Source organism: Rhea americana, unplaced genomic scaffold, assembly GCF_003343005.1.
Source record: "Rhea americana isolate MKP2758 unplaced genomic scaffold, rheAme1 scaffold_36, whole genome shotgun sequence".
Classification (NCBI taxonomy): domain Eukaryota; kingdom Metazoa; phylum Chordata; class Aves; order Rheiformes; family Rheidae; genus Rhea; species Rhea americana.
In genome coordinates, this window is record NW_028186490.1 from 5511244 (window position 1) to 5530222 (window position 18979).

General features: G+C 40.3%; 2 protein-coding genes across 3 annotated transcripts in view; one reads left to right on the forward strand and one right to left on the reverse strand.

Moving 5' to 3' along the window:
* The window catches only part of ANXA11 (annexin A11), a 25342-nt gene extending 23696 nt beyond the window's left edge, over positions 1–1646 (forward strand). For both annotated transcript variants that reach the window (XM_085312320.1, XM_085312319.1), the window contains one exon: positions 888–1646. In XM_085312320.1, the coding sequence (XP_085168446.1) occupies positions 888–947 (60 nt within the window). In that variant the 3' untranslated portion in view covers positions 948–1646. The remainder of the gene's footprint in view (positions 1–887) is intronic.
* Positions 1647–2896: 1250 nt separating this feature from the next.
* Positions 2897–17769, reverse strand: PLAC9 (placenta associated 9). The gene is made up of 4 exons (XM_085312321.1): positions 17370–17769; positions 5879–5979; positions 4548–4668; positions 2897–3088 (listed from the first exon to the last, which is right to left on the reverse strand). Exons 1-4 carry the CDS (start codon positions 17425–17427, stop codon positions 3078–3080), a joined length of 291 nt encoding a protein of 96 aa, XP_085168447.1. The 5' UTR covers positions 17428–17769; the 3' UTR covers positions 2897–3077.
* Between the last annotated feature and the right edge of the window lie 1210 nt (positions 17770–18979).

An 18979-nucleotide genomic window follows, 5' to 3' on the forward strand; every position in this document is an offset into this window, starting at 1 on the left:
CAGGAGATGTATAAGGCAAACTTCTTATGTTTTGTGGGTTGTCTGTGCTTTACACATACCACATAGAATTTATCTATCTATCTCTATCCCTTTTGTAATAATTTTGAGCTGAATGAAACATTTCTTAGTCATACCTGAAAATGAAGGATAGGATAAATGTACCAGCTGAAACATATTCTGTGAAAACACTTGGCAAACCTCATCAACCAAAAATAGTTATTTACCAGGGAACACTCATCGCTCATAAGAACACCAGGCAAAATTCAGCTAATAGGGCATTATAGGGCATTTTGTGATTAGCAACAGTTGCTGCTGTTTCTGAAGTCTTTTTTTTCTTTTCTTTTTTTTTTTTTTCCAAATGCATATTTGTGTATCGGAAATGCATAACTGCCCAGAGCATTAAGATGTTCTGTAATTGAAGTGGGGGGGGGGAAGAGAATTCTTGATGCCAGTGTTCTTTTTAATCTTTGGACATAATAAAGAGTAAAATTTATGCTTCTGGAAGAATATCTGTGTTGAATACAAGAAGGAATACAAAGGACTCTGTATTCCTGTTCCTATCATATTTCTATACCTGTTTCTGGAAGGCAGGGATTTTTATTGAACTATTCCCGGAAAAGTAGTTGAACCTTTATGCCATACTCAGTTTGCTAAAGAAATACATTCTCTAAGGACATTTTCTGTTCTAGTTCTGGACTTAGTGTGTATATGTATGTGTAATAATGGAGGTTAATACCTGCTCCCTTAACTTTGTGTTTTACAGTTATTTTCAGGATGTTATTTTTTACAATGTTTAAGGTGCTTACATTTCATCTTCCTCCCTTTAATCCTTCAAGMAAATAATAAAAAAAAGAGGCATTCAACTTTTCTTCTGGATTTGTTTCCAGGGTGATACTTCAGGAGACTACCGGAAAATCCTACTCAAATTGTGTGGTGGAAATGACTAAATGGAACATTGAAGGTTTTTTGGGTTTTTGTTTATTTGTTTTTAAAGCTGCTATTTCATGTTTTTTGCTTTAAAGTATCATTTTCCCTCTGAAAACTAAACATATAAAGAACTATTTTTCCTAAAGCTACTACATTTCTGAAGTTCTTTTTCCACATCTTTTCCCTTCCACTCAAAAATATTATATAATAAATACCAAAGAAAAAAATTAAGCTTATGTACTATTGGTTCAGGATTTTTTTAAGCACTCTCTCTAATAATTGAATGACAGGTCATTCTTTCTGCTTATGAAATTATGCTGAAATAATACGCTTTCTGGAGCAAAAATCATAGTTGTATGATTTAAAGTTTTATTTTGTATAAACATTATGTGCCATTTTAATGTCAGTTATATATATATTGTACACAATGGTGATTTCATGCTAATCTGCTCCCTGATAGGTGGAGAGAATAGCCTCAAGTATGTTTTGGGTCTTGTTAAGACTATTTTAAAGAAGTTTTGTCAAGTTCTGTTTTGTTTGCTTGTTTCTCTATTTTTAAGGAAGGTGTGTTCTACATTTCATTCTCCCTAGGGGAACTGCCATAAGGCAGTTKTCGCTGACAACAGTAAAGATTCTTTAGTTGATGTTTTGAGATTTTGGATTGTGCCTTAAATACATGTATCTAAAAGATTACAAAATTAAAACTGTCTATCTTCTAACCCTTTTGCAGACTCCTTTTTTTGTTGTTTGTGTTGGCCTAYATGTGAGTGATGACTCAATCTTCTTACTTAGTCTTACTTAGTTTTTCCATAGAAGTTCTCTGCTTGAATTCAGAGAGTTTTCAGAAATTGAATTGTGTTGTCCAAAGTTCGGGGTTTGTGTGCTGTTGGTGGGCAATTTTTTTTGTGTATGATTTATATAATCTGTAGTTATTTCTCAGTGCTTTTGTTTTTGTGTACTGTAATTTCTGTGGCTCTTGGAACTCTTAAATTTTCATTCTCTGCCAGCATGAATGGTATTTGTTTAACTTGTSTTTCTCAAAGAGACATGGAACTGGGTCAGGAAGAAGAGGCTGTTGATCTTGTTGGCAAGAATGTGCGAACTCTCTCCCTTATTTCATTCTTCTTCACCTACTTTCTAAAGGTCACACAGGTCCTTCTTCCTAGAATATATTATTTGTTGTCATAATGTTTGTCATAAGAGAATTCAGACCTTCAAAATGCAATTTGAAAATAATAAATGAATAAATGAGTTGTATTGTTTAGTGGGGAAGCAGAGCTTGTCTGAGAGGGGCAAATGGATGGGAAGGGATTTGAAACCTTTTTCTTTAAAAAGCAAGTATACACCACTACTTTCTGAAATTCCTGGGCCCCCATAACAATATCCCTTTGCTATATGTGCCAATTTTTAATGAAGATTCTGCATACCTTAAGAATAGAATATTACTGAATTCCTCAGGGTTTGTTTTTTGAAAGTGTTTGTATGTTTTTTCCCTTTAAAGTAGGATGGGGATAGATGTTGGAATTAATTCCGGGATGGGTTTTTAGCACAGCAGAAGGGAGCTTGAGGAGTGCAAAGCTATCAGAATAAGGTGGTTCTGCTTCCAAACTACCAATCTTGGTCCCGACTCTGGCTAAGATGTATGCATATCACTGCCATTTCGGTGAATGGCAGCAATGTGACTATGTCCAAAGCCAGACCGTACCATGTTTGGTTTTTCATCAGACAATCTAAGCCTATCTTGAGAGGAAGCTACAGCTGACAGTCTGTCTTTGTTGGTTCGCGCTAATAGCAAGGATTCAGTTCTTTGCCAGGGAAGGAAWATCCTTTTGAAGTAAAGCATGTTTGTTAGCTGTGCTTTAGTCCAAGACCCCATGTGATCTTGTTTTCTTACTGAGAATGCTGTACTTGAAATACAGTGTTAAGTATGGCTACTGAAAGATTTAAAATGTAAAGCTTTGAAAGGGTATATAAAAAGCAAGTAATTTTTTATTGAAAAGCACAGGAATGCAGAAGGCAAGCTACTGCTCAGGATTGTTCATCCCAGCTCAAATTGTGGAAATGCAAAGAAGCTTATTAAATGAACAAAAGTGTAACTATATATGACAACCACACTGTTAGATTCGGATCTTTTTCCATCTTCCCAGTGCTCAGCTGACATCTGTATAGAGAAGAATTGATGCAGTTATTTTTGGTTATAAGATCAACCTTTCTGGATAAACATATCACTTAAAAYATGAAGCCTGTTACTTAAAAGCAATGGATTTTTCTTGTTTAACTGATTCATCAAATCACARAAGAAAGATCCTTGAATTGAGCAGTCCTTGACCCCTTTGGCAGTTTCTGCAACCTCCATCTGAGTAATATTTGTTGTAGTTGTGCTGCACTTATGCAGAAGTAGTATGTGGTTGGCTGACTTAGGATTTCCATTTTCAATTAACTGTAACACTTCACTGGGATATTTTTACCCTTTGAAATAGTGATTATTGCAGAAGAGTACATTAACTCTTAACCATTAACTACTACTTACAGAAGCTTAGGCAACATAATGAGTAAGAAAGTGGATGAGGACATAGATCTCGATTCYGGTTTGTGTAATAGTCATGGTGATCAGATCTGTACATTGAACTGCAAGAAGAACTRCAAACCAACATAAATCCTACTGCTGCCTACTTGAAGTCCACCTTATTTCAAATTAATGCACTATAGTATGTGTTTATATATATACTTACATACAGATACGCTTTTTAAAAAAAATATAAACAGATGTCTGTGAAGTTCGTATCTTTCAACAAGAGTCTCACTCTCCATTGGGAACATATCTTACCTTGTTAAATGAGTAGTCAGAGACTAGAGAGAACAGAATGTGATAAGAAACTGTAAAGCAGGTGGTCTCACCCAAATCACTTTCCTTCTCAGTTAATTTATTCCAAGAAACACTTATCTAGGAGTACATTTTGCCGGAGTGGCTTGTATGTCAAAACTGGATTTAATTTGCAAAACTGTAATGTTTCCAGTAATAATTTGGGGGGGTTGTTACCTTTTTATTTTAAGTCACACATAAGACTAAAGAATAAAGCTGGATCATAACCAGCGATCATAAAAACGGAAGAAATCTTGAGATTGCTTAGTCCATCTGTCCTGCTAATTCAAGGCAYGATGAAGTATGTATCTTGCCCCTCACAGATACTTGTTTAATGTTTGTAATATCAGGGAGAYTACAGTTATGTCATTCCAGAAGTTCACTGTCCTTGTAAGAAAGTTGTGTGTTGTGTTTTTGCTTGAGTYTTCCTTGCTACCTTATTTCTTGCTTTATTTGCCTTTGCAGTGGGAATGAAAATACTGCTTTCATCCTTGTAATAGCCTTACTTATCCTGGTGGTCTGCTTCAATGTTCTCTAAACATTCCCAACTTATCAGCCTTTCTTTGTAAGCCATGTATCTTTTACTTTTTTCCCCCTTGTTTTCAGTGGTTGTTGAAATGTAATCAAAACTGGAGCTAGTGTTTCAGCTGCATGGAATTGAATGATTCCTTCAAATCTCAGGGGCAAAAGATCACATTTGGTAATAACATATGCAACACTGTTGTCAACTTTTAGTTACAGTCCACTAGATACTTACCATCAAAAATGTCTATAAGTGGGGTTTCTGGAGTCACGGGGATGTTCCGTGTTGTCTCACTGATGATATTGAGTAGTGACTTTACTTCTGATTCTAGATACTCCACTGTTTTTATTACCTTCTAATGAAAACAAGGGAGACAGCTGGAGAAAGGAGCGGTAAAAGGGTCAAGTAGAAGGAATTGTACCAAATATATTAGTAGGAGAGCAAATCTAAGGGCCTGTAATACTAACAGCTAATTTAATTTATACTACTCATTGCAGAGACTTACATATTTCTTGTGTGATACTGGCATCTAGTGGCCCTGAGAATTAAAATTTCATTTTGCCAGACTTAAATTACAGCACCTCTGTATGAAGAACTACCTGTAATGTYGACTTTTTAGAGGAAACTGTGTGTGGTGTGCTCTTGTTGTATGGGGTTTTTTTTGGTTGTTGTTAAATAATTATCTTCTATTTCTGAGCCACCATTGCATCCAAGAGAAACAATCTACCAGAGAGAATGAGACAAACTGACTGGGAGGCAGGGAATGAAGATGGTGAGGACTGAAGCAAGATTGCTAACATTAGCATTTGAGAACCAACAGAATGTAGTTTGGCAGCTACCCAATTTGGAGTAGTTAGCGCTGAACACAAATCTTGTGGGAAAAAGTACTAAAACATTCCAGCTTCCCTACAGCAATCACAAAGTCCCGAGCGTCCGAAGGAGCAGAAACTCCTCCTTCATTCTCTGAGTTGCCTGCAGAATTCACGTTTAACTGTGAGCAGATGTGAAAGCTTTGCACTGTATCCAGAAGTAGAACCTTTCCAGGGGTAATGAAATATCACTGCTCTTAAATAGACCAAGAATCTGTTAYAACGGCCAAAGATATCTTACCTTTCCCTGCACTCACTCTTGTGCTTCTGGAAATACATAAAGATTTTGTTAGCCTTTTGGATGTGATAYAATACTCGTGTCTTTTCTACTGGCCTTTTACTGAAGGGCTGGAATTTTTGATGAATACAGCAAGTCTGTGGGCTTTATTTAACTTTACAGGTACCAGCTCTGAGATTGTTATATTGAAGGCAGTGTTATTAGCTTTAGAAAAGGCTAATAAATAGTAGCTCAGTGACTGATTAAGCAATTGGTTAGAATCCGTCAAGATGATACATTTTTACTAATGATGGTTGCACGGGTAGTTACAAAACATTACATGTGAAAATAGTAGCTCCTGAATTTTTTTCTTARAGGATCAAGAAGGAACAGTGACTAAAAATGTGATTCATCTTACTTTTCTTTGGTCAGAATGTTAGGGCAGAGTTCTTGTTTGGTCCAGGAGTTAATGCTCTTACCTCTTCAATAATATCCAAGTGTTTGTGGATGGTATCCTGCTCGTCACACCAGCCTGCACTTTCCAGATCTCCAGGTAACACACTGACAGGCTCTGCAGCAGCTGGAAGAAGTCACAGTTAATTAAYGGGAGGTTTTTTTGAAAGCAATTCTTACCTTTCTGAGTAAGGAATGGTATTTGGCATGCTAGATGACCTTGTTTATGAAACACAGATGTAGGAGTCCCAGGTAGAAATTGAACCTCTCCCTATAATTGCATTCCTACCGCACCGCTGTGCCTCTCTCACTGTGTTGTACCTAGTGGCAAGGTGGTTTGGAATAAGTTTGCTGTTGGGCTGGGATTCATTTTTATGTGCTTGTTTTTTACACAGTCTGTTTTTCTGTCTTGTAGGGTAAGTTTGTAGATTTTAACATAACTCTGTCTCTGCCAGTAGAAAACCTAAGCATTATGAAGACACATCAGTTCCTCTTAGACTTTCCACACAAGTAACTGCTGTGAGGAGCAGCTAAGTTTTGATACTTGTGCCCCTAAGGGATGCGAGCTGGTGATTCTGTCATGCCAGAAACTTGTCCATAACAGTCTTTTTTTTTTTTTTTTTTTTTTTTTTTTTTCCAATGGAAAGGGAAACGATAAAAGTGTGCGCTGTTGATGCCATTTGCTGACAATGTCACTTGTGTATGGTGCTGTTTGCAGTCACCCAGCTCAGTCAGTTTATCTGTGGACCTCTTCAGTACTCATGAGCTCTTGCTTTCTTTGGATGTTTGACTCTGTTGGCCATACTCCATGAAGGGGCAGTGGATACCTGTCAGTGTCCATGCTTTAATGGAACCTGTTTCTTTTTCCTGACATTTTTGCAGCATTTGATATCTTCTGAATTTTAATATGTTTGTATAAAATGTAGCAGAGCATTTTAAAACCCACTAAAGTGACACTGCATCTTGCTCCATGTTCGCAAAGTTAGGTCTGGATCTTGATTGATGTGTGAGGATGCTATAATGATAAGTAGCAGTAACTCATTTCATTCTCATTTGATTATAATGAAGACAAACAGGAAACTGCTGGCTTGCATTACAATGAATGTTTAGAAGCATAATAAGAAGGGCAAATAGTATTGTCTTCAGTTCTGTTGTGTGCAAGCAGTGATTTGGAGCTGGTGCAATGTATCACCGCAAGTCTGTGCCAAGATTTTTGGAGCTGTAGGTGTCAAATGATGGCAAATATATGCCAGTAAGGCTTGTAGCCATTGCATTTTGATTGGATGAGAAGTGTACTGAGAGTTGGAATGGCATCCTTGAAATTATGTGTGTGGGGGGGGAGGGGAGGATTAAAATGTTTTCTGATATGCTAGGAGTGGCATTGCTTAAAAATTGGTTTGGCAGAGTTTTAAGAAGAAAGTATTTTTGGTTGTTTATTTGTAGTAGATTTAGTTTGCTTTTTCGAGCGTTTACCAGGAGGTGGTGCTACTAGGACTGAATCCCAGTAGATGAATCTGCCTATTTAATACTTACACAAGTCTGTAGGAATGCATACATAAATGCTAGCTATCCGAAGTTGCACTTATTTTTCTTCTTAGTTGCTGCTTTTGGTGTTTGTGGAGTGTTATTATTTTGTCTTCAGCTGCCAGTCAAGTGAWCAGTATTACTACTTGAAAATTTTTTGTGTTAAGATGTTTATTCAGTTATGGCCAGAATAATTGAAGTTTTGTATCAGAAATGGAGGTTACACAACAATGGCTGCTCTTTCTCTGCAAACCTTTCCTACCTTAATAATAGGATAATATTGTCAGGAACTAGTAGAATTTCCAGCTTTCCAGTATTCACAGCTGTAAGCCTGATGATTTGATCCACCAGGATGGTGAAGTGCCACCTTGTCATGCCTAAGAGAGGACCCAGGGCAAGCAGAATGTGTGATGGTGAGATCTAACTACAAATGAGCTGTGAAAATGAGGCAACAGAACTCCTTAGATGAACTAAGAGCAAATGTAAGAATTTAGGAATTCCAGAAGGGATTATTTTTCACTGTATTAATCTAACTGTAGGTGGCTGTATCACAAAGTTGAAGGGGAAGTTTGGGTGAGGGCCAGCACACATGCGTTATTTGCATTTAGTAAAGGAGCTTTTGGCCAGCCGTAAGTTACATGCCAGGCTTGTTTAGTTTTTTTCTGTTCTCTAGAAATGGAAAATGCAAGAGTGTTAGTGTTAGCTAGTTCAAGTTAGCGTTGGCCAATTCTCTTTCTCTGATCATGCTTCATATATCATGCTAGTCTGTTAAGGAGAACAAAGCTCTGTTATAAGAGAAGCAGAAGTAGCTGTTTGTCCTGCCAGACTCAGACCCAGACCCAGAGTTTCTCTGACATTTCCAAACTGTCTGAGGGCACAGGGTATATTCCTGCTGCCATGTCAGCACTATCCTTTCATCTTTTTCCTGATACAGAACCTTAAATCCTCACCAGAGCTCCAAAATGCTATGCCAAAGTGACTATTTGAAGCAGAAATGACATAGGGCCTTACCCAAAATACCACTTTAATCATTGCTTTAGCGTTAACCCTTTTGTGTGAAAAAAGATTCTATTCTGCACAAACCTCAGCATCCTGCTGAGCCTGACTGCTGCCCTGAGCAGGTGAACGCAGGTGGGGAGAGAGGTCAGACGTCGTGGATGACCTAGTGGTTTGTTTGGAGCAGGGTATTCTACGGTAAGTGTAGAAAGACAGTGTAAGGTGGTTGCATTTCACTGTGAGGTTAGCAAAAGACCATGTAGCTTTGTGCAAATATGCACCTCTAGAGAACGAGGTAGAAAAGTTGCTGTGAAGTGCTTGCTTCGGTAACACTTAATTCTTTGCGGGGTTGTTTTTTCTCTTCTGACAGAGAGAGAGCAAGCGGGTCCTCAAGTTGCCGGATTTTGAGAGCATGTTGCTGTTGCTAAGTGGCAATGGTAACGGACTCACTGAAAGAGGAAGTGTCTTGTGATAGTTCAGTAGGGTTACAAGATCTTCTGTAGACCATTAGGACCAGTGCAGTGACTACAAAATTTGACAAATGATCCAAGCCTAAGTATCTCAAGAAACAGCTGATAGCTGTTGTTTGTGAGTGATGAGTGCTAGCAAAAAGTTGATTTTTGAAGTCAAAGGGAGACCTCAAAGTATGATAACCCAGAAGAAACATTCTTGGCCCTGGTCTGCATGTCTGTGTCTGATTAGCAACTTGCACACCTGAGCAGAGGTGCTCTTGCCCTTCTGATTGCCACTTGTGATCCCCCCCCCCACCAGAACAGGGTACTTCCAGGGGCTGCTGTTGCTCCTGGATGGGCAGCCAGTGCTTTGGGCGRTATAGTTCCTACATCTCTGTTTTCTGATCCTTGGCTTGAGGCTTTAGTTTCCTAAACCTGCTTATTATTTTGGTATCTGGCTTTAGCTGTTAGTCTACAGCCTTTCTCACTGGGTTGGGCTGTTCACAGGACACATCCGGTCACTAGGTCRCTATGGTCAGACCATTCATAGCAGCAATAATTTCCATGTGCTCAGAGAATCACACGTTGCTTACGAGTATTGCCCTTCGCTGTATTGCAATTGCTGAAAGAAAAATGTGCCGTCTGACCTCGGAGCTGACCTTCACCAGCAGCATCTCTGTATCACATGATAGTAGCAGGCACTATATAAAGGGAGCAAAGAAATAAAGGCTGCAAGCTGTATAAGCAGTATATATTAGTATTTACTAATGACCTTTTAGAGTGCTTCCATGTACTTGCTCTCAGTTGCTGAAGAAACCTTTTAAAAATAAAAATTAGAATTTTTCCTTGACTATCGAACTAGAATTTTTCCTTTCCTATCAGAGCATCTTGATCTCCACAGGTCCCTTCCAACCTCCACCGTTCTGTGATTGTGTTGTGCATAAATGCAGCAAAGTGTAGATAGTCAATTTTAAAACTAACTTTTAAAGGTAAACTGTTCTTTGTATATTGTATAAGACATATTTAAAATTATAGTGAGTGTTCGCAACTTCAAGCAAATGTGTAAGTTCATAGAATGAATTTAGGATTTCAGACTATTTTCTAGTCATACTTCAATGTCTGGAATATCTCTTTTGAAATGTAATGGATTGGTTCGGGCAGATATTAGCTGTAATGTTTCAATATGTGAGAGAATATTACATCAAGTTCCCATTTGCAAATCCCCACCTGATTTCTTACGCATGACAGTTAGATTCTTAAGGCCCATGCTATTTAATGTGTAAGTGGTTATTCTGTTAAAAATAAGGAAGTTATTTGTTCAAGACAGTATGACCTGTACATTTATAAAAGGATAAAACACTGCCAATCACCCAGAAACTTAGACTTGTTCTATGCATTATGCCTCATTTTTTAATCTGATTTAAAATCCTCTGAGCTATGTTTTTGGTGTCTGTAAAAGCTGAGTAGCTCTAACTGCTCTCTGCTGCGATACAGCTAAAAACCAGTAGATGGAGCAGAAAAACAGCGAATTTCTGAGGCAGTTTCTAACAACAGTCTGTTTAATGGACGTATATGAAAGAGGTAGTATGATGAAGAGTGAAGATCTATATATCACGCAGCCTGACTGAACAAAACTTCATCTTATAATACGGGATAGAAAGAGCAATGAACTGAGAATTAATACAACCTGAGCAAATAGGTTAAGAACAAAGGCCTTAATTTTATAACCTTAATAACCTGTCTCAGCGGATCTCCTTTGTCTCATGTAGATTTGGTATATTTTTCTCAACTTCCATTTGTTGTTTCTTTGTACTTTTTAAGAAGTAAGTTCCTTTCTAGTTCCATTAAGAGTCTGTCTCATTAGATGCTGTCATTTATTTATATTACAATATATAAGCAAATGCATGTGTATATATATGTGCTTATATTGGTATGTGTACATTATCTACAAACATATGTAAACATACACACAGAGTCCTTCAAAATCTCTAGTTGAAGTTAGTATCAAAATTCAGAGCGGTATTGCTAACTTTTACTTTGCTAATAGAAAGTTGTTACATGGCAGCTCTTGTGCTCCCCTCTATCCAGTCCCAGGCCATTAGTGCTATGTATAAGCAACCTCGTGTCAACATATCTGTGTCACACAGCTACCTGATGGGTYGGTGGGGCAGAGGAAGGTATAAAATGATTGAAAGCTGGAACAGGACAATTTAGACTAAGGTGCAAATTTTTAAGTTAGCCAGTGGAGCGAGTTAGTGGTTGATGTGTCCTCTGCATTCCTTGTCCTCTTTACAAGAGTCCTTCCTAAAGATATGATGTAGGCCATACTGAGGTTACAGACTTTAGGCAGAAGTTACTGAGTTGGTTCTTTGGACTGTGTTATGGAGAAGGTCAAACTAAATGATCGTAGTGTTCCCTATTGGTCTTGAAGTCTATAAAATCTGTTTTGCATCATTCCCTGACCAGTGTGGTTTTGAAAGTTAACTGAGAGTTCATGTTGTGCTCAGTAGGGAGGAAGAGGTAAAAACAAAGCAGACCACAAGCCAAAAGAAAGACAAGTAAGACTGAAACGGGAACCAGATGTCAAATAAAGAAGTCTGAAAATATGTGATAAATGAAGGGGAATAAAGAAGGGCACATATAACAGTTGAAGAAAACATGCTATGGTGTTTGTTCTTGTTTGTAGTACCGTAGGTTTAGCAGTATCCTTCTATTCCTGTAGCATATAGCATATGGTAGAAAGATCGCTTGTAATGAGAAAATGAAGGAGGTAGTAATGGATTTATGTTTCAATGGGAAAAAATTCATGAACTTGAGTATTTTTGAAGAATGACCTAACTGGGTTGGGAAGAAAGCAAGGGACCTCTGAAAGTGAATCTTGCTTGAATTATTCCTTATCTAATTATAGTGCTGGACTCCACATTGGAGCGCATATGTAACTTTGAAGTGTTAGCTCAAGAAATTACACAGTTTACAAAAGTAATTTGTGAGATTGACTAACTTGTACCTGAGGACAGAACAGGTTCAGATGCAGATATCTGTCAGTATTGGGCTCTCAGACCTATGTCCGTGTTAGGCTGAAACTATTAGTTGTATTTAATTTGGGGGTTGTGCCTAAAGGTATCAAACTTAGTTTCCAGTTATGTCAACTCTTACTTGCATTGGCATCCTTCCATGTGGAAATACCAGATCGACCTTTTGTACCACTTTGCAGGATCACGGAATGGTTGAGGTTGGAAGGGACCTTTAGAGACGACTTAGTCCAACAGTGAAGGCTCGAGCAGGGTCACCTCAGGCAGGCTGCCTGCTTACTGGTTTCATTATCACCAGTGTGCCAAAATTCATTTCAAGTCATATATAACTTAACTATATATARCCTAACACAGATTAAGTTAACTTATATTAAATTAGGATGTCAATGATAAATTGGTTTTGATTGTGTTATACTGGAAATCCTAACTAATGCAAAGATTGTCTTCAAGATCTTGAATGTTCTGAAGCAAATTTTTAACTGGATATAGAAGATTACTGAGATTGTGATCCTTAAAATGTTACCTAATGCTTAGCTGTGATTCAGGCACCTGTGAACCCTATTCAAGATTTTAAGCAAATTGCTTAAAGGGAAAGGAAGTCTTGCCTTTAGCGATTCCTGGACAATGAGGACTGTAGAAACTGTAAATAAGTATGTACAAATAATTCTGTAATTTCTTATATACTGTTAAAGGCTTCTGTGCTTCACACTGGAGGCAACTGCAGGGATTTATTTGTTTGTATAARTACATATGTACACACACTTCTTATGCTCCAACTTCTATGACGTAACTACGGGGCAAATACGAAATATCCAAAGTAGAAGATAAAAGGTATGTATTGCATAGTGGAGAGGGAATTTACTTATTTAATGTAGAAAATTCTGCTAGAATGATTTTTAGAAATCATTTCAACGTGGTAAGTTGAAAGGTTTTAATGCCTGATTAGGGATTAAGCTTTAATCTGCAYATTGACTGTGAATTTCAGCTGCTACGTGAATGGCAGCTCTTTGAAAGATCCCAAACATGAAAGAAAATCCAAAGGATTCTGGTGTCAGGGGTATGATTCATGAGTGCCTGATAATAATAGAAACATCCTGAAATAAGTTTCTTTCATGAAAGTAATTATCTTTAATACTGATTTTAGAAGCTGAATAACTGTATCAGAAAGTTACGTTCCAAACCCACTCACCTGGTTTTTACTCTGTTTGTCGAGACATAGAATATGCTACCGTTTCGGATCCTAGGGCAGTTAAGACAGAAYGTATTTTCATCCTTTTTCCTCCAGAAGAGGAGGATCCAAAGAGCATATCTCACGCATTGTGGGTGTATGGTGTCACAGGTAATGACATCCCGTACAGCGGTAGTGTGGTTAGAGGTACCGTATCGCTGTAGATGGTCAGCATATCAGCATACCAGTTCTCATTTTTCTTCCTAACTTGTCTGTTCCATCAACTTATTTGTGAGATGCCGCGCTGTGAAGCGTTCCCCTCCTGACGTACCTCTCTCCTGCTGGTGCAATRTGCAAAATCAGACCTGGGAGCTGACAGAAACTGTACCTGATTAGGACATGGCTGTCAAGTATTTCTGTATAAAACCATTTCCTTTTAATGAAAATTTTGCTATCACGGTCCATGTCATTCTCATTTCATAGTGGAGGTTCAGCTCCCACTTGCCCAGCAGCGGAGACCGATACGGAGYGCATGAGGCTGGGGCTAGTTTGCGCTGCCGGTGGGCGCTGTCCTTTTCTCAGGCACAGTAAAAACAGGTGACCCTGCCAGGACTGTGAAGTGACATTACAACTTGAAAACTACTTCACTTCTTTGACTCTGTTATCATATTCATGATCAAAAGAAGCACTTAAATTTTGTATATGCCATTTAAAGGAAGGAGGCCAATAATAAATGTTCCTGAGAGGGAGGTACTGATTTTGAGTGTGTTTCTGAGATGCTGATCTTTCGAACAAGCTACCAGGGAACAGCTGCTTGTGCTAGCTGCTGCAGAGGAAGATAACTGCAGGAAATCAGACCGATAGGAGAAGTGAGCTAGGTAGTTTTGTGGATATCTTTCTGTAATTTGTGCTAGAGATGCCCCAATGCTTTGGACTGCTTCCCTTTATGTACTTATTTCCCTATAAATACATATTTGCTTTGGAAACTCTGGTAAAGTGTTCGTGTGGATGGTAACTAGTATCTGTGCAGGAGGTGCTTGGAGGTGGTAGGGAGGTGACCCAGGAGGTGAAGGAGAGGCATGTGGTGGTTATGCAAAGAACGTGAAGTTACGCAGAAAGAGGCTGACCGCAGAATGGAGGCTTTGAGGTAACCCGAATGACTGATGTCACCATAAGTGTTAAGGTGGCAACTAGTATCTGGGATAAAGTGTTTTTCAGTTTTATGGGAACGTGTCTTTTGGGCTGTGCTTAGCGATAGGAGAGAGAATCACTGTGGCCGACTCCCCCCCCCCCTTCTTTTGGTGAGTTTGCGACTAGTTAGCTCTGATCTGTGCAGTTGCTGTGTTTTCTGCATGTAGGTTATGGCAATAGGAAGAAATATAACAGTGCAACGAAAGAGGATCCTTGTAGTATTGTCCTAGTACTTAAACAATTCTAAGAATTTGCTTTAATGTGTATTTTCCTCTGGCAGACAGTTCGTGTGTGCTGCAACTGCTCAGGAGGTAAAACAGTGACGTATATGCACTAGACCCCAGCATTCAGGGCCAAGACCCACAACTGCCTCAACCAGAATAGATCATTTGGATTATAAATACAGCTGGTGCAGATGAAGAGCAGGAGTCTTAAAATTTCCAGACCCCTGACTTTTTGAAAGTTTGGTATTAACTTTTACTCTACACGTGGAGGTTGTAAAGCCCACAGAGCTTAATAGCTGAATTCCCTCTAACGAAGTGTAATGGAACATGGGGCTTTGCAGATGCGTGAAGCCCGCAGAAGGGCCCACTTCYGCGCAGGACCTCTCCGCAGAGGCCTCACGCTCATCTCATCGGGAACACACCTGCCCCTGGGGGCRCTTTACTGTGACAGCTTCTCAGCCTTCCTGGAGCTCACAGATAAACTCCTTGCCCCAGAGACAACAGTGCCTGTAGGCTTCCATAAGGATGGGAAATACCTGTGACACAGGATGTAGATTAAACCAYTATTGATTTATTAGGAGAGAAATATAGGCCAAAATCTGGTTAAAAATTCCTCTCATAATTTTTACTGCGGATTAAATTCTACTGTGTGGTAGTTTAGCCTCCTGGAGACAAAACTCTGTCCCATGAGAATGCAAGATGCCTGCAGTCAGCTTTGCACAAAACYGGGCTGGTCTGAAGAGGTGTTTTTTCTCTCTGTTCCTAGACAGTAGTCTAACTCTGACTGATGGCCGCATCCTTTACAGGAGCCCCTTTCACTGCAAAGCCGAACAGAGCTACCCAGCTTTGGACACCAGAGGAGGATCCGGAACAGAACAGGCGCAACATGTTAGCTGGATGAAGCAAAAACATCAGCTTACACTTGGTTTACTTTTCCTTATAATTGAAACCAAATGAGACTTGCGCTGTTTAAAAACAAATCACACTCTTAAAGACCGTACTGAGCAACAACGCGTCCACTCGAGCACCGCTCTTGCTCTCTCCCTGCTCAGTATTTGGGTTGCCTGTCTGGGGGMGCACAGCAGAGAGGCCCAGGCTGGTACCCGGCTGCCAGGACGCTACATTTTACACTACATCTTTGCAGCAGCTGCACCCTGCGAACTAACCTGCCATCAAGAACAAGCAATAAAGTGCAGCCGTTAAGCCGGAGGATGCAACCGCGTCYCCAGAGGCTCCCGTCCCAGCATCTCGCCCTTGCTGAGCCGTCTGACTCTAAGGCTGCTCGTATTAATGGCGGACTGAAAAACATAAATTCCTCTTTGGCCAGCCCCAAAACATTTTTATTCGAGWGGAACTGTTGCCAAATAGAAAAACAGGAAGAAACAGTGAATGAGTCACTGAGGAAGAGGGGGTGGGGAGAATCTGTAATAAAATCAAAAGTTAGATTTCCCCCCCGTGCTCAAAAGCAGCAAAGAGCAAGGCAGGATGCCTGTGCTGAGCAGCTGGGATACTCAACGGGCTGGGACAGAAACAAGTTCAGATCCCCCCTCTGCCTGACTTAAAGCAAGGATGTGGCCCGCGGCTTGCCCCCTTCCGAGGAAGTGCCCCCTCCCGGCGGCAGGCAGCGTTTGGGGACAGTCTTGTTTCTTTAYCCGCTTTGAATATTCCCCTCTTATCTCGCCTGCTCCGCTGGGATGGGGGATACGACCCTATAACTGAGCAGCTGCCACCTGGCATAACACTGGGCACTGGTCCCYGCTGTAGTCCTTATTCAAATAATGTTTTACTTGGTTAGATTTCACCTGGATTTACCTAATGATTTCAGCTTAAACAAAACCATACCCCTGGGGAATGATAACAAAAATGTGCTTCCAGCCTTCTCTGTGCATCGCAGAATTCACAGGCAGATAAAGGGTATTTGGAGAGAGAAAACAAGTCACGGTGCTGGTGCTGGGATTGCTATTTCAGTCCATCACTGATAAGTGTTATGAAGCCGGTTGTGCGGGACAGAGATGGAGAAAAGAAGAGTGACTGCAAGCTGGGGAACAAAAAGGRCTAGTAGTTTTTCAGGAAATGTTTTGGTTGTAATGGAAACTCGCCACCATGCCATGAAATACGAACATTACGTGTTGTGCAGAAGTGAGAGCAGAAGGAAAATAACGCTTTGCCTCTGCCAGTAGAGAACGCACTATGCAAACAGGCTGCGAAGCTAGGTTTGTGACTGCGTGGGGACGAGAAACCCGTGGGCTAGCCAAGCTGAAAATAGCTTTAAATCACACCATCAGCAATAAGATGATCAGAGGTTTGCCTAGTGCTAGATCCTTAGGAGTAAACAGGAGTAAAGTTCAGATACGAGCTAGTCAGATAGCGCCTGTTTACTCTGCTTGCCACCAAGGGGTTTGAAGAACGAGTTACATTTCTGAAAATCTCAGGAATAAGTAATCTAAAAACAGAAGAGAAAAAAAGATACAGTGCTGCTGTTAGCAAATCTAAGAGAGGTTTGAATATGGGGAAACTTCTCTTTATTCACCTTGAACGTTGTTCTCTGTTCCGAGTGGATTGGTGTTTATTAAACGCTACAGCGTGTTATTAAACCTGCCAGTAGCAGCAGAGTGGAAATGCAGGGCACTGAATGCAGCATATGAATGTGGTTTTAAATATTTGCAAATACAGTGATAGTGTCTCCCATGAGTAGCGAAAAATCTCTAAGCCAGCTATATGCCTCTGGGATGGACTTTAATAGTACAAAAAGGGATTTTTTTTCCTGTTAAAAAAAAATTACAATTTTCCCACAGAATTTTGAAACATACCTGTGTCATCTTCAGAGCACATAAGCAGTTCTTTACCTTCCCCTCCCATCCCATGCAGAGGCTTTCACCAGAAGAGCACATGCGCTACGGTTTCTGTTTTGCAAGCGTGGGRTCACTTACCTGAAAGATCTCGCTCCTGCAGGGCTAAAGCAAAAGCCAGTGTCCAGAGGAGCAGCATGGTTTCAGCTCCCCGAGCTCCGTCGCAGTCCTGCTGGAGAGCGCTGCCGGCTCCGCGTAGACTCCTCAGCCCGGCCGTTTGCGCTGAGGCTTAGCCAGSGAGCGGGGAGGAAATATCCCCAGGCCGAGCCAAGATTCGGAAGCTGTTCTTTTTCTTTCCTCCTCCTAAAAAAACACCCTTCGAGCTCCACGAAAAGTCCAGTTACCCAGGCAAGCTGGCTGCGGTCCAAGCTCCCCAAAGTTTTCACCCTTGTGTTTATTTATACTGAGCGCAAATGGAATGTGCTGGGGGGTTTTGAGTCCCGCGAGTGCAGCAAGTGGGGCAAGAGAGGAGGGAGGGGGCGCGGGGAGGTCCTGAAGTCCCCGTGGGATTTCTGCTGGGGCGGGGAAAGCAGGAAGGCTGGAAAACGCGGTGTCTTTAGGCCTGTCATCTTGCAGGGCTTTTAAATTATTTATTCACTTAAAATCCACAGCAAATTTGCTTCTCGACAGGTGAAAATTCTGCTGGCCGAAGTGAGGCTGCGGCGTGGGAGGTGGCAACTGCGACGCCTCGTCCCGCGCAGCGGAGCCCTCGGAGCTCTGTTCAGTTCAGGAGGTGTTTGAAATAGGTTGGTTGTGGTAACAGTGCCTGCAGAAAATAGTAACGCTCACGTCAGTCTGACAACGTGTTTGATTTTTAGTAAGATCTTAGTTAAATGTTATATTTCTGTCTCGCGGGTTCGTGAGTGCTGACTGGATCAGTGACAGGGCTTGGCATTAGGAGCTGCGTGGAGATGGGCTCCAACCCCGGCTCTGCCACAGGCTCCTCGCAAAGCCATGGTCGGGTCCCTCTCAGTTTCCAGGTCTCTAGCTTCTAYGTTTAAAGGAAAATTAATAATCTTTTACCTCATCTTAAAAAAAAAGAAAAAAAAATAATGCCTGTCTAATGTTTTGTGGTGGTTGAGCAGAAGACTAACTTCTATGTGAATTCTTATGATTTAGTAAAGGAAAATTATCACAGAATAAGTTAAGAATAAATTTCAAAGCTCATATACAGCAAAGGACTCCATGTAGGGGAGGGAGCCTGTGGAAATCTTGTTGTCTGACCAAGCCTGCAAAATTAATATTTWCGCTGAATGTCTGTGGATGACTTCTAAGGATATTTGACCTTTGCAGAAACGTTCCCAAAGGTCTGTTGGATTCCTAATGCTGCCTTTGAAAAATGTAGGAACAAGATATCTAGTACCATGCACTACCTGATTAATCCAGGCTCCTTCCAGGCAAAACTGCATGACGCCACATCTGTATAACTTCTTTGAAGCATTAGGCAAAGCAGTGTGTAGAACAGCCTCTTGGTGTATTTTCACCTCAGGCTGGTGCTAGTAAGATAGCATTTTTATAAATCAGCTAATGCTGATTCTATGACAATTAGAGCTGTAATGTATTTCTAAGTGTTTTGCCTTAAATCATCAGGTAAGACTATTGCAATTTTTACAGATTTTTGTGTTGAGAATCAATCTAGTCATTGCTGCTGAAAATTACATTAGCTTTAATTTTCTTATGAATTGGTCTTT